This window comes from Miniopterus natalensis, chromosome 10 (assembly GCF_054644295.1).
Source record: "Miniopterus natalensis isolate mMinNat1 chromosome 10, mMinNat1.hap1, whole genome shotgun sequence".
NCBI lineage: Eukaryota > Metazoa > Chordata > Mammalia > Chiroptera > Miniopteridae > Miniopterus > Miniopterus natalensis.
Window position 1 is genome coordinate 61,552,668 of NC_142090.1, and position 16,559 is coordinate 61,569,226.

At 41.9% G+C, this 16,559-nt stretch overlaps 1 protein-coding gene across 1 annotated transcript in view; it reads left to right on the forward strand.

Moving 5' to 3' along the window:
* DYNC1I1 (dynein cytoplasmic 1 intermediate chain 1) overlaps positions 1 to 16,559 on the forward strand; it is a 246,074-nt gene that overhangs the window by 179,462 nt on the left and 50,053 nt on the right. Inside the window, exons 10-12 of the mRNA XM_016218881.2 lie at positions 5,165 to 5,311; positions 9,841 to 9,954; positions 12,645 to 12,778. Coding sequence (XP_016074367.1) covers positions 5,165 to 5,311; positions 9,841 to 9,954; positions 12,645 to 12,778 — 395 coding nt within the window. The remainder of the gene's footprint in view (positions 1 to 5,164; positions 5,312 to 9,840; positions 9,955 to 12,644; positions 12,779 to 16,559) is intronic.

The window sequence follows — 16,559 nt, forward strand, 5'->3', positions numbered from 1 at the left end:
TTCTAAGAAAAGTCATCAGAATGAGTGGTTTCTAATCCTTGGGAAATCAAATTCTAGAATGAGCTGGGTGTTTTGTGTGTTTTTTTTAATACAGATACAGTCAAGAAGTAGCAAGCAAGCTAATTCAATCTTTGCTCCTGGGTACCCCATTCCTAATGGGGCAATACCTTTCAGTAGATGGTCACTCCTCTTAGAGTTTAGAAAAATGACATGTGCACCCTGGGATAGAAACTTAGGCAAAAGAAAAGAGAGCTCAGAAGGAAACAAGACCCTTTCCCTTCACCTCCATGAAAGTTAAGTGCCCGACTTGTGACTTGTGTCTTGGCTTTGCCTCCTTTACACCTTGCATGCAGTCAGATGCCTGGTGCTACATGATTGCCTGGAAGAGAGGTTTTCGACGGCAGTGTTCTCCAGTTCCATGTGTTTCCATTAACAAAAGAAAGATCTCTGTGGGTTTCTTAGGTACTTGAAGAAACACACACTAGCTCACTAGTAGCCAGAAGCATCTGATCTGTCTGCCTCGGAGCCCTCTGACAGTTCAGCATTTGCTTTTAGGCAAATAAAATGTCAGCCACCATTAAACAGCATATGGCAGCAATATGGCCATTCCCTCTCCAGGGACCAACCTCTCCCCAGAAGAGATGGTACTTGAAATAGGAGATGCTTTTGAATGCAGGACCCCTGTGGCTCCCACCTAGGAATGATGTCTGGGGAGTGGGCAACGTGCCACCCACAGAAGGACAAACCAGATCAAATGTGAACATAGGGGACCAGCCGCCCAGCCAACGATGACCAAAGGCTGTTCGTCCGAGGCATCTGGGTCTGTGGTTAAGGGGAAGTACCATCCCTGAACTGGCCTGGATTAGCTCTATAAAATAGAAAACAGCCCCCACAGCCACTTAAGAAGGGGTTGGGGCCCACAGCAACTGAATACAGTGCTGTGCAGTGAGCGGAGGGAGACATTGAAAGTGAAGCCTCCACCCGCATCCTCTGGGTAGAGTTCCTTCAATGAATGGGCTAAAATAAACTGCCCGGTTCAAAGTGGACCATGAGGGTGTGGGACCCAGTTTAGAGGACATATGGCAATATGGGTAAAGAGGGGCGCCGCCCTTGCAGGGACAGCCAGTAACCAGGCGGTCTGCGGAAGATGAAAAATAAAGTTTCCTCCGGAGCCTCTGGCTCTGCGTGTGCAGAAGCCATCAGAAACTGTCGATAGAGATGGCCTGATCCTGAAAGCATAGCTTCAAACCCTTGCTTGTCCTAATTTAGGGGGACTATACACTATGCAAATAATCCAAACGTGATGCTTTTCCTGGAATTACACCTCATGTATTACTTGTTTGAATATAGTTGGTCAGGCTCATGGGTTTTACATCAAGTTTTTAACATGTGCTTGTATTTCTGGGCCCTTGATTTGACTGTCATCATGGTCACATCAGTGAAGTCACTGGACTTATGAAAACAGTTCAACTGTAGTGTCAGGAAAGCTTTGATTAGATAGTTAACATCGTCCAAAAATCTTATCCACTTAACCGTTATTTTCCACTCATGTAAACTACTTGGTTTGAGCATTTAAAGGCCATACATTATTTCTCAAAATAATTCTAAGGCCCTAATATTTTAAAGAAAATAAAACAGGTAAAAAGCTAAAACTACAAAAATATCTATATAGATACATATTCCTATAGATCTCAGAATAACAAGGTAGGGAAACTTCTTGTTTCCAATAGATTTTGTTCGCATAAATTGTATTAATCATAAAATTCAATAATGCTTTATTTTGACACTGAATAACTGAATTAATACAAAATAGTAAATGCCTAGAAAAGTGGTTACATTTTTTAAAATAACTGTATTATTAATGCTTTTCATAGCATATGTCTTCAGAAAACGTATGTTAAAAATGAGGACAACAAAAATCACATTTTAGTAGTATCAGTCAGTTTTTCTGGAATGCTTTTTTACACTTTAGCAGTGGGTGTAACTGACAGGATGATATCATCCTTTGCTCTTGGTGCTGACAGTCTCTAAATTCCATGACAACTGGCAACAACAACTAGATCAGTAGCTGTATGAACAGCAGGAGGTTACTGGGGGTTTTCCAAGACACTTTGCTCCTAGGAGGTTGATGCGTACTTTCCAAATTAGAAGAGGAGCCTTCTCCGTCAGGGCTTCCTTGGGTGACTGTTCAAAAGGAACCTAAACATTTGGATGAAAAATTAAAAAATTCAGTCAGTCATCCAAACGTTTGCCACCATTACATCAAACATCAGGGCACTTAAAAACATCTCAAGAAATGACCGAATTCTAAATGTTACATTTAGATAATTGAGATCATACTGCCTTAATGTTTCCATATGAATGATCGCATGTCAGATGCGGCACACCCTGGATATCTGGCTTGAGCCTTTATATACAGTCGATATTACATAAACTATATAGTATAATTAATGTATGAAGCTTTAAAAAATAAGTGAAAGCATTGAATCCTATAACTACTTCTCCATTTCTAATCTTTCAAATATAAAGTAACAGTAAGTATGTCCACTCCATTCCTCATGGAGACACTATAAAGATTGGTTTGTAGTAAAACAAAGGAACCTCTGGCGGCAGAAGTCTGGTGCTCCAGCGATCTGTTACTCTTGTTTAGCATTAATTTGACTTTTATTAAATGTAGATAGACTTCTGAATTCGAGTTGGGGGCTTTGTGACATTTAAAATTTTTTGACATAATTGAGTTATTAGTGGGCACTCACCGTTTGATGAATGAATGAATGAAGTGAACAAATGAATGAATGAAAAAGTAGGAAGTAGAGTTCTCACTTTGTGGGGTTGGAGTCTAGTTGATTGCCGACTGCGTGTTTCAGTTTAGTAGAAATATCCCCACTGTTTATGTTTCTCTAGTTTAGTCTCTCAACAAACTGCAATTTGGAGCAGTATTTGTGGGGATTTAACTGAAATGCGGAAGCAATCAAGTGGTCGAATTCTGGATTTTTCTAATTTAATGACATTCCTTTATCCATATTGATTGGAGCTTTGGTAAATTCAATTGTTGATACCACCTGGATAATTTTAAGTCTTTCTGAAGCTTTAAAGAAAACGTTTCCAACATAGCTCAAGCAACATAAGAATTTCATCAATTGAAAACTAAGAATCGTTTCTGCGGGATGTGTAAAACAAGAAGCTGACCGGCATTATTTTCTTTTTCTTTAATTCAGTATCATTATTGAGAGTTATTCTTGAACTTTATGAAAACCAGATTGGGGCACACATGCATGTTCTCCATTGAAACGTGTTCAAGGAATTGGAACTGAAAATCATTCAAACTAGGAAAACATGACATTGAAAAATAGTCCACATTCTTTAATCTACCTCAGAGTGTCTGAGACTGTTTCTGACTAGAAAGCCTTAGGCTGGTAGCAAATCTGATTTTTTTTTTTTTTAGAAATGGGTGTTTAGCTTCCCAGTCAGAAAGAGGTCATAATTTTTTTCCCCAATCACTTCTTTCCTTTGCTGGCTTGTCAGTTGCAACCTTTGATCCTCTCACTTTAGAAGGCTGTGATTTCTCCCTATTGCCCACAGAAAAAAAAAATCTAAACGGTGCCTGCCATGCAGGGCCTTCTCTTCGACCTCTCCACCCCATTTCCGACGGCTGGCCTCTTCCACGCGGGCCTGTTCCCAGCCAGCCAGCCCGGGGGCTGTTCAGCAGCCTCAGTTTTGGTGCCTGCAGTCTTCCCTTCCCATTCTCCATGGCTCAGGAATGCCCGTTTCTTTTCCTTTCCGCTTGCTGGACGTACCACGTGTACTCCATCTGCATGTCCTTCCATGAGGTCTTTCTGACCATCCCACCCTTCCCCCTCCCCGCTTTCCTCCCCTTTCTTAGCTAAAACAGATCTTCCCTCCTCACACCCCCACACACACACGTGCGCCTGCGACTTAGTCATGTACCACATTCAAGGCTGCTACTTATGTGTGCACACTTGGGGGATGTCAAGCCCAAGGGACAAGCGAGGACAGAGATTTACCTTCTCTCCGCTGGCCATGGCACGCCCCCCCCCGCCCCCCCCGCCCCCCCCCCCCCGCATGACTGTGTCTGTGGGAGAGGCACCTTTTCCTATCTCGTGTGCAGGCCTGGGCTGTGTGCACGGATTAGCAGCAGCTCGGCCCGCATACCCTCTAGTTTCCTTTACCAGGCACACTGGGAGGGCAGCCACTAACTACCTTTGCATTCCCAACATGCCCGGAACAGTTCCTTTCTTACACAGAAGATCACTTACTGAGTTTGATCGAAGGGATGAAATGTGTTAGTTAAAAACAATTGCTTTGGCGCATAAACACAAACACGGAAAACACCGCAGGAATCGAAATGGACGTCCAAGCTCAAGTGGACCAGCCAACTGGTCGGATTTTAAGTGCATCACGGCTCTGTCTCCACTAAGCAATTCCCTATAAAATGTTGTGCCCAGTAGTCTTTTGTGGAATTTCAGAAACCACATTCACGACACTATGACAGGCCATGGCAGAGTTGGACTGAAATCCATTTCTGACTGTTTGTTAAAATAGGCAAAGAATAACATTAAGAGTCGTCTGAAGTGGGCAGGAGAAAGGTCAGGAGAATGCTCATGGGAGGCGGAGGGAGTTTGAGGAGGAACCGGTTGGATCAGCCTGAGGTCAGTACTCTTTCTAGAAGTCTACATGAAGCCAAAAACAAAAAAAGCTCCCCATCTCAGAGTCTTCAAAGCCCTGCCAACACTGTACATAGTACAACTTGATGTGTCCATGACCTCAAAATAGAGAATTGCTTTGTAAAGATGTCAGTGGAGAATTAATATTAGCTCTGATACAATTTTATTGGTAAGTGGGAAAGGTCCATAAACCAAGCTTTCCAGACCACAAAACATTGATGGGCATCAGATCAGTTTTATGCCTATTTGATGACATGGCCAGGACTTCAGACTTCCAGGTTTCAAGGGCTAACCATTGGGCACCCTCTCGAGGTAAAGTCTGTGTCTGTGGACAAAATTTCCTACTCACTGTGCACTTCACAATTGCTTTATATTTTCAGGATGTGTTGTATTTACGTAATGAGCTGTTTTCTATTCAGGAAAGAACAGGCTTTCTCCAAGCATCTCCCACTGCTCATCTCTCTTCTTTTTCTTCACAGTCCTCTGTGATGTCCGTCTGCTTTGCTCGTTTCCATCCCAATTTGGTGGTTGGTGGGACTTACTCGGGGCAGATAGTCCTGTGGGACAATCGCAGTCATCGGAGGACGCCCGTTCAGCGGACGCCCCTGTCAGCTGCTGCACACACAGTAAGTCAAGCTTTTGTCACATCCCTGTCAACCATCCAAGCCCTGAAAGAAGGGATAACTGACAAAAGTACAATATTGTCAGTAATTCCAAGTTCCAGGTATCTAATGTGTAGTAATTGTATCCTGACTAAAATACAGCTGAGTGCAAAGTAGGTGAAAGCAGCTCTGGGTTTAGAGAAATCTCTTAATATTCTACAAGTTTTAGCACATACAAAGGATTCCTTTGGATGTTCCCAAGGCCACGGGTAAGGGTGGATTCAAACTAAGAAAGGACACAGGGAGAAACTTTAGAAGAGGCATTTGTTAAATTGTTTCCTTAAACAAACCCTTCGTATTTACATTTTAACATAGAAACTCATTCTCAAACAGACCATGAAGAGTGAGCATTTCATGTCTTGGGATGGCACATGAGACTTGCCAATGGACCTATTTCACTTGTGATTGGAGGGAGTGCTGTGGCTTTAAATTCTGGAATGCATGGTGTAAGTCTCAACAGTAAAGCCTGCAGTGACAATATAATCCCCAAGGTTAAAAGTTAACATCTCAAAACCATTACCCATAATTTAGCAGAAGAGGTTCAGTATAGTGTTTGGAAGACAACTACTCTGTCATTTCCTTTAAGAGAATGACAGGTGTGTTCAGCAATTGTTAGGAGGAATGAGAAGACAGGCATGTCTCCATCAATCCTTGCTACCTTGACATTCAGGGTAACTGATGTTCTTTCTCTGAAATGCCCAAATTATGCCCAAGGAAACAGCTCTACTATTGTTTCAATTTCCTTAATGTGGTTGCCTCATTTGTTTCATCTGCGGCCTAAAAACCACTCTAGCTTTAAAAAAGACCGCTAGCTGTTTTAGCTAGACCATGAGGAGGAAAATCCTTCCACTTTTGTAAGATTGACAATAGGAAATGACAAATACCAAGTCAGCCTTAACTCTGATTGACTGGGGCCCGAGAAACATGCAGGTGAAGCTAGTTCTTGGGAATCTTGGAAAATTGCTCATGTCTACCCATTTCACCAAACTAATGACAGAAAATTGTGACCCAGGAGAAGATGGGCTTGACGCAGGTGTTTGCTCAAGTAGCGTGAAAACACTTGGCTCTATGTGCCTATCTGGTGTGCTTGTGAGCATACCTTCTGAAACTTCAAATAATTATAAATCCAAATGTTAGATTATTCTTCTAAAGAGTTAATATTTCACCCTCGCCAGTGGTTAGAGCCTCGACCCATCCACCACAGGGTTGTGGGTTCAATTTCTGGTCAAGGGCATTTATTTGGGTTGCAGTTTGGATCCCTGGCCCCAGTAGGGACACATCAGGGAGACAACCAATCGATTTGTCTTCTCTCACATCAGTGTCTCTCTCTTTCTCAACCTCTATCTCTCTCTCTCTCACTTTCTCTCCCTCTCTCCCTCCCTTCCACTATCTCTAAAAACCAATGGAAAAAATATACTCAGATGAAGATTAACAAACAAAAAAGAGTTAATGTTTCTCTTTCAAATAACTTAGGATGTGATCATCATAACTAAAATACAATTATTATCAAACAGTGACATTATTTCTGTTAGAAAATAAAACAATTCCTCTTTCTCTTTTGCTGTTTTATGTTGAATCCACAGCTTTAAAAAGTGCCCAGTAAATTTTGTGACTGTCTTTCAACTTCCACTAATGCCTGGCTGATTGGTACCAGGATCAAAAGTGGTTAAGAAAAAAAGAGGTCCACCACAGATTACTAACTAATTTCCTTTCACACCCACCACACATATGCATTTGGGACAACAGGAAATCCTAATTAAAGCAAAAACCTTCTGCCACACAGTAAGTTTATTCCTAAAATAAATAAAGACAATCTGGCATCTATACAGGAAAAATGAGCTCTACCATTGCTTTTTTTCTTTCCATTAAGTAGAGTTGTGTATGTTTGTGTCTGTGTATGAGTAGACATGCCCACGTGTCTGCTTCTGTTCTGGTTTCTTTACATCTCTCTCTTTTCTTGTAAACTGAGTTTTATTACTCATGAAAGCACAGGCCAGTCGTACTGATTAAAGCCAGGGAAGGGCTACCACACATACTCCTTCTCTAGGCCTTTGGCTCCGCACATTCTTCTAGATGCCTTCTTTCCCTACTACACCCTTTCGTGGGAGTCCTAGTCCATTAGGGTCTTGGTGATTTGTGTTGATGGTCGGTGGTTAACAAAGAAACCCCATTGGACTCTTGCTGAAAAACACCAGGTAGGTTTCAGGTCCACAACAATGTTTCGACCTTGCTTTCCCATGCTTCAGGGTGTTTTAATGAACAAATTTAGGTGAGATTGGTTAATAAGATTATATAAGGTTTAACTGTACAATATGATAATACATCATCTGTATATTGCATTGTCTACTCGTTACCCAAAGTCTAGTCTCCTTCTGTCACCCCCTTTATCTTCTTCTACCTCCCCCCACCTACTGTCCCCTCTGATAATCACCATACTGTCTGTGTCTATGAGTTTGTTTGTTTGTTATGGTCATTCATTTGTTACTTTCTGTTTTATATTCCACATAAGTGAAGTCATATGATTCTTACCCTTTTCCGTCCGCCATTCTTCAATTTGCTGAGTCTGCTGTTTTTAAGTGAGGATTTGTTTCATCCATTCTCCCACTTGATTTTCCTGCAGAGCTGTGACTATTGTGTGGCTCGGGGCTCGTGTTTGCACACTGCTGCAGGTCCCACACACCCGAGACTTGGGGAAAAGCAATGTCCACAGTCCCACCAATGGAAAAAATATCCTCAGATGAAGATTAACAAACAAAAAAGAGTTAATGTTTCCTAAGATTACATTCGCTTAATCCCCTTCATACTTAGGGACCTGATCAGGATAACATTCAGTTTCAGATGTCTGATGGCAGATCCACTAAGACTGATTCATTTGAAAGTTCCTGTAGGAACATGGTGTGAAAAAGACATAGGGACTTAGTTGATTATCCATTAGTGCGGGTAAAAGAGGCGATGTGATTGCCAGGGAAGCGAATGCAATCTTAGGATGTGTTAATACAGACATATTTTTTATCACATGAGAAGTGGCAATTCAACACCCCGTGGATTTCTAGATTCTCTCTGTCAAAACACAGGTAGATAGTTATGTTTCATTCCCAGAACTCAATACAGCATATTCAAAAGAGAGTGACCAGGATGGGAAAGGTATTGAAAACCAAGTACTCGAGGAACAGTTGAAGGAATTGGTGATCATTAGTCTGAGTAAGAGAAGACTGGGGGGAGGAAGGGCATGATAACAGCAATCTAAATATTCTTTTTGCTTGATCTGTATAATCCCAGAGGGCACTGTACTGAAAATATCTCCTTGAGCTTTCTTTACCCCATTGGCAGAAGGAAGAACACTCCAGGAGCTAGTGCTAAAAGTGACTACCCCTAAGAAAGGTGTTTAAGTAGAGTTTGGACCACCTCTTGGTAAAGGCAGATGAGCAGCTGCCCTAGATGATTATTATGGTTCCTTCTGACCAGGAGTTTATATGATAATAACAGTTTGGGAACCATTCTTTACATAATATCAACTTTCCAGTATTAAGGACTGTTTCATTGTCATTGTGGGTAGGTATAATGGACAGTAACTCATCAACAGTGAGACTTAGGCTGTCAGCTATTTGCACAGAGAAGCATCAACTACGTTGTGGTTTGGCCACTGAGGGCTAAGCTGCTTGAAATCTAACCCAAATTACTGCTAGGTTCTGCTTATGCTAACCTTCCATTTAGTATTTAATGTGCAGCTGCAAATGATTTTAGCTACCATTTAGGACTCTACAGACTGGGATAACCTACTAGAGTTATGACGGAAGGTTAGAGCATCTTGCTTACAACTCCTGGGATGTATCAATGACCTTTCTCAAGGCCCTTGCCAAATCTAAGCCTCTACACTGTGCCAAATGATATTGTGAAAAAATAAATCTATCATGATCCTAGATTTTGCAGTAACATAATTTTATCTCACTAGGTGCATTGTGCCAATAATTTCCACCACCACCATCCGCCCTCGAATTAAAGAGAGTGATGAATATTAACCACTTTTCATAAAGAATGCTAACGAATGTTTGGCACTGTGACCATGATGCCTTAAACTCCAGATTTAGTAATACTTATTCCTTCCAAAAGTCAGTAGTTCTCGCCTTTGGAAGACTGGCTTTTTCCATCCCTCTTGGTGAGCTTAGAAGCCAAACTGTGTGGTGGAGACTCATTCAAGTAATCTAAATCGCCACCCTGCACTGCTTCTCGTTTGCTCTACCTAGCTTCCTTCAGCTCCTTTGCACTGCATCTGACTGAGCAAGGGGAGGCTTTGTATTTCCACTACTATGTGTTGCTGCCAGAGCTTTTAGAAAGAAAGCAGGTTCAAATCAAAAGTGGCAAATGACCTGAGGCTTGTATTATTGTAGGATTATGGCACTCTAATCCTTGTTTTGGAGTAATGTGTTTGACACTCCAATGTAAGCATTTCCTCCTGGATCGGTGTCTGATCCTCCATGTTTATGTTTTTGTAGCATCCCGTGTACTGTGTAAATGTTGTTGGGACCCAGAATGCTCACAACCTCATCACTGTCTCTACTGATGGCAAAATGTGTTCCTGGAGCCTGGACATGCTCTCAACTCCACAGGTGGGTTTGTTTTCCCCTACACACAAGAGCATCCTGGTTAAAAGAGATACCTGCCTAATGGAACATAGTTCCTAAAAGCCAAACCCTCGCATCCTATAGGAGCTAAAACCAATGGATGCACTTGAAAGAGTGGGGCCTGCTTTCAGAAGTCTCCTCTTGAAGCCAAAACCCATTTCCTTTACCGCAAATCATGTAATTATTGTAATACGTTAATCCTTAGGTCAGTTTCAAGTGAAAATGAAATAATCCATTTTGAAGCATAGTAATTACAGAAGTTGCCTGTGGTATGAATTGTACTTACCCTACAGACTTGTTAAACAGATGCCAATGAGGTGGGAGCTCAACAGAGCAATCCCTGATGGGTATTCGCCTTGGAGAAGAGATATCCAGCAAAACAGAAACCCAAGCCCTTGCTTGTAGCCATTGCCTAGATGACAGACTGTGTGTGTAAAGAGTTTGTCAAACCACCAGTCTTCTCTGGAATGTTTTTTAGTACGGCTCCTGACATTCCTTGCTCAACAAATGAAAAGTCAAAAATGATAAAATTCCAAAGGTTCCAAACCACTACTGATTACAGTAATGGGAACCAAACAAAGGAATAGAATGGAAGAGTCAGACGAGGGGAGGCATCTGAATGCAGCTTTCAGAATATTTGTATGTATACAAACACACACGGAGATACTGCCTACAAACATGGACACGCTATATTCACACTTCCTTGTGGGAAAAAAGTACTTAACTATCTTCCAACTAAAAACACAGAGAAGAACTTATTGCTATAGCCTCTGACCAAAATGTGAGGGGACATGAAGAAAATTGTAAAAGATATCTAAGAGATAATTCTCAATTTTAATATTCCTATTTTAAATTTCCTGGAACAATGCCCCAAGACTGTCTCATGATTTTAGAAAACACTGAAGTTTCGAGATACCTAAGGAAATGTAGAAACCGTAAGAACCTCCCGGAAATCTCCACAAAATACAGATAGAGAATATTAAGGTTAAAGAAATTCTTTTTTAAATTGTTTTGGGGGGGGGATGCCAATAAGCTTCTTACAATTTAAGTTACTCTGTCTTTGCTGACTTTAACATCATGTAAGTCAGGAGTGGTGTGAGGATATTCTGTGACTTCATCTTAAAATTCTCAGCAATATGTTGTTTTCTTTTAAAAGCATGAAGATTGTAAACAGATATAAGAGCAAACTCTCTAATTCGGAACTTTTAATTGCCCATTTTGCTGATTAAACGTGCCTTTGTTTTTGTTAAACCCAGTCACACAGGGGCTACAAGACCATTTTTTTTAGCCTTAGCACCCCCGCAGACTCCCGTCTCTCTGCACAGACTGAGGGATGCATGGTAGGAAGCCAGCTTGGAGTTCTGGTCCCTCTCTGTCCCAAGTGGGCACCCAAGAGACTGTACCTTCCCCCCTGCTAACTTTGTCAGTGGAGCGTGTTGTCCTAGGGTCCCCTCCCTGACGCACTCGCGCTGGTGGCGCTCAGTACTGCGAGCACATCATGTGAGCATGTGGTCTGCACTGCCCAGACCGTGAGCATGCGCTTCTAATTTATGGCCTCCTTGGCTGAGCTGACCCAATTTGTTTTGGAAAAAAAAGAGAGAAAAAAAAAAAGACTACATTCCCAAGCAGCTATAATGACATGATCCCCTAGAATGAATTTTTTTTAAATTACTTCAGCCTTGGCCAGTGTGGCCTAGTGGTTAGAGTGTCAGCCCTCACACTGAAGGGCTGGGTTCGATTCCCAGTCAAGGGCAGGTACCTGGGTTGCAGGTTTGATCCCCTGCTCTGACAGGGGCGCGTGTGGAAGGCAACCATTCGATGTGTCTCACACCGATGTTTCTCACTCTCTTCCTCTCTCTCCCTTCCACTCTCTCTAAAAAAAATCAATGGAAAGAATATCTGGTGACAATTAACAACAACAACAAAAAGTTACTTCAGGTGCACATAGTAGGCTGTTTGAAAATAGCAAAAATATCCAAGGTTATTAGTTATACTTAAATATTCCTCACTGTCATTAAACTTAACTCAGCCCAATGTCTTTTAAAATACAATTTGATTCTCGATTTACAAAATAATTTTAGATGAAATAAAGACTGTCATTTACTATTTTAAACACTAATTTAAACACTCTTCTTTGCAGGCTTATAGCCTATACACCCAATGGCCGCCCTTTATGAAATCTAGGCCCTGTTGAAATCTGGTTTTTCTGACCTGAGTGACAACTTTCTGGTTTTAGTCCACAGAGGACACACACTCCTGCTTTGACAAATGGGCTTAGTACATCTGATATTAATACATGTGTCGTCTCACGAACAATTGATTTTGAAAATGTTTGTAAATACAAGGGTATTGTGTGTTTTATTAAAGCCTGGGGCTGACAAGTGTAACCATTACAGTATTATCTTTAGTTTCTGCACCATTAGTTTCAAAATTCTCACCTGTCATCTCTGCCTGGCCGCGGCGGCAGCAGGCGCTGATGAAACCCAGCCGCCCGAAACCAGAGATACACAGAAGCCCGAACGTCAGGGGCAGTAAAGCGTGGTTTCTGGCACAGCCGGGGTCTTTTGTAACGCTGTGTGAAAAGCAAACAGACGACTGAGCCAAATGATTTTTCCGTGCTGTCTTTGGCACGGCGAGGAGCTGACAGGGAGTGTAACCGCGCCGTGTTTTGGTAGGAGAGCATGGAGCTGGTGTACAACAAGTCCAAGCCCGTGGCTGTTACCGGAATGGCTTTCCCGACGGGCGACGTCAATAACTTCGTGGTTGGCAGCGAGGAGGGCACAGTCTACACGGCCTGTCGTCATGGAAGGTGATGTTGTTTTCTTACCCGTGATGTGTTCCTCATTTCCCAAAGTCTGCGATGGCATTCTCCATCCTCACCACCTTGCGTGATGAGAGGGCATTCTCCATCCTACCACCTTGCGTGATGAGAGGGCATTCTCCATCCTCACCACCTTGCATGATGAGATGGCATCTCCATCCTCACCACCTTGCATGATGAGAGGGCATTCTCCATCCTCACCACCTTGCGTGATGAGAGGACATTCTCCATCCTCACCGCCTTGCATGATGAGATGGCATCTCCATTCTCACCGCCTTGCATGATGAGATGGCATCTCCATTCTCACCGCCTTGCGTGATGAGATGGCATTCTCCATTCTCACCGCCTTGCGTGATGAGATGGCATCTCCATTCTCACCGCCTTGCGTGATGAGATGGCATTCTCCATCCTCACCACCTTGCATGATGAGAGGGCATTCTCCATTCTCACCACCTTACACGATGAGATGGCATTCTCCATTCTCACCACCTTGCATGATGAGATGGCATTCTCCATGATGAGAAAGGTCTTTCCAAAGAAATGTGAAGCGCACCTCGAGTCTTCATTATGGTATAGCACCTGTCTGCTCAGGTCATTAGCCTTTTGTAAGCTTCTGATGGAAAAAGCCTTGAGGGCAAAAAGTCTTGGCTTCTTAGCATATCTTCTGAGACCCTTAACTCCCTGCCCCTTTCCAGGCTCAGCCTTCAGGCTAGAGCCACGCACCCAGCAGGGATGAGTCCCCATATAGGCCGCGTCTCCATGAGCTTGCACACTGGGGTTCTCTTTCCCTGCCTGGCGCATCTCTCTGGTTGGCCTGGATGATTCCCCCTCATTTTTCAGAGCCAGCACTGAGGTCCCTCCGCATTTTGAAGCCTCTTCAAACTCTGTTGGGCAAAGGAAACCATTCCCTCCTTTACTTTTCCATAGAATTTTCATTCCTTTACTCGTAATTCCTTCAAGGAGTATTTACCTTGAACCTACCCTCTGCCAGGCCCCATTACATCATAAGGGATGCAGTAGGAACAAAACAGACATGGAGTTCGTGTTCTGGTTGAGGGCAAAAGACAATCAACTAATAAGCAAGTAAATACATGATTTAAGATGCTATGCACTATGGAGAAATTAAAGTAGAATAAATGGGACAGGGCTATGGGCTGTCAGATTTGCTATTTTATATATTTTTATGTATGCTTCTGCAATAATTGATCTCATTTTATTTCAACTACTCACTCATCTGCCATTTTGCTCTTACTAAACTATTTTCATTTCATCGTTGATTCCCTGCCTGTTGCCTGGCACACAGTAAGTGGAGAACCAAAAATCTATACAGGAAATAAAGAAATGATAGTATCCTGGTAATACAGAGAAGTGCCCAGAGCCCTTCCTCCCTGACACAGAGATTGGAAAAGTAGGAGATACACAAGCCACTGTGAAGTTCCCAGGTGGTAAGAACTTGGCCTTGATTGAGAGGTTGGCAGATGCCCCCTGGAAAACCATCAGGATAGAGTGCAATCCAGTAATTTAGACTAGATTGTAAAATTGCATGTAAGACTTAATGAGCAGCCTCACATCTTTCGAAAGGTTCACTGTGTTCACCTCGGTGCTTAATTTCTCTCACTTTAGTTCTAATTCGATTGATTTTTCATCTCTTGCACTCATCGTTGGCTATTTAGATATAATGAGGAAGCACAAACTGTTCCAAGTTCATACTCCTCTGTTTCTGTGATTTGTAGAAGTAACAAGCACCCATGGCTCAGCTATGTGATTTTTCCTACTGTTCTGCACATAGTAACAAGCAGTATTTGCCCTGCTCCCATGGTTTAAAGATGACTGGGTAGACCTGCCTCCTAGTCCCATGCCTAAAGGCTCTACTTCATCAAAACTGGCTAAAAACATGCATTAAAGTCTTATCAAGGCATAACAAGATCTGATAAAGTTGTTCGTTCATGCAGACATTCACTGCACACCTACTTTGAGCAGTGCATTGCTAGATGCTGCCAGGCATGCAAACATCACTTAAACCAGGCTCCTAGCTTCAAGAAACTGATGATGGTGGGAAAGTTAAACACACAAATACTTGCAATACAGGTAAAATGTCATAAGTGTCGTGAGAGAGGCACAGACAGTGCAGTGGGCCAAACACAGAGTCACAGCTCTGTCTGTACATTTTTTTATAATCAACAGGGCCTAGGTTCCATTGACTTAATCCAGGACCTTAATTACTTGTGAAGACTGCAGAACATGGCCATTGATAACTTTCAGTTTTGTTTGTTGGATTATTCTGTGAATAATCTTTTACATGATGAATATTTTTGTCCTGTAGCTATTATGTTTTCCAAGCACCGTCAGAATATACACTGTAGTTCAAAAGAAGGGTATCTGTGGGACACAGCACAAATCTTTTTACAGCACACGTGATTATGCTTTTACATCGGTCCGTCCATATGAAATATAAAACGCAGGGCTTTGTAAAGTTGTAAAGTAGCAGGCATTTGGCTTTGTAGTAATTTTAAATGGGTCATAGAGGGCTACAGGGAAGAGGGGGGATTTCTGTTTTTCACCTAACACAGAGAAGGTGAAAATCTACTTCCATAAATTAAACAAAGTCCTCATTTTGCACCCTATAAACCCTTTCAGGATGCTGTTAAGAGCAAGTGGAGTCTCACCAGGGGCCACTTCAAAGATCAGTTCCTCGTGTTCATTAGAACAAATTTAGAGGCTCACGTGTGGAACTGCTGTTAGCAGTTTCACTGGGCATAATTTGAGTGCCTGTTGCACAGAACACACACTGCAGCACTTTGCTCATGATTTCGGATTTTGCTCAGCACATTGACATTTATTGGTGCTCCAGAAGCCCCAATGTTTTAATAACTCAGTTCATTTTTACTCTTAGTAACATGATATTTATAGATTCTACAATCCTTATGTATTTGTCATATTTATCACCTCATACACATGGATTTCTAAAATACAGCATTTTGCTATATTTTCTAATTGGGTATGATTGAGTGCAGACTATTGTGTGATCATAGGGCCTGGAAATAATGCCAGCTTAGTTAAATAAGTGACATATGTCGGTGGATAAATTTCTAAATGGGTATCACTAATTCTCAAATGTGCTTCTGTTAGAAAAAAGGCAGAAGTTTGTCTCTTTTCCTCTGCTCTTTGTTTCAACAAATATTTATTGAGCACTTATTATATGCTAATATAATATCATAACAAGGCACGAGCCCTTCTGGAATTTATCATTTACATTTACTGGATTTGTAAATTTCTCTTCTGCTTTCAGTGAAAGCATCGTTTTATCCACATTAGGTTCACATTATTTTGCAGTGGCAAGGGTTTCCAAAGTATTACATATTCAGGTATGTCAACGTAATTTAAGAAATTCCCTTGAAAAAATAAATATATTTATACAGGAATGTATGGAGTTTTACAGCCAGTAGGCTCTGCAGAAGAAATTAAAATGGAACACGCACAGAATGTGATCGTAACAGGATAGTCTTATTACAAACATGAAAGCTTCTGAGATCTAAGTATATGTGTTTTTTTTCATCAAAGTAGCTGCAGCAACAATGATAGGATTTGAGAAACTCCGGAAAAAGGGTTAAATGATGAAAAAAATTTAAAATTTATCTTTATTATTGAAAGTATTACAGATGTCCCCCTTTTGCGCCCCATTGACCCCCCTCCTCCCTGTTCCCATCCCCTCCCCGGGCCTTCACCTCACTATCGTCTTAAGAAGATTAATATTGTACCAAATTGTTTT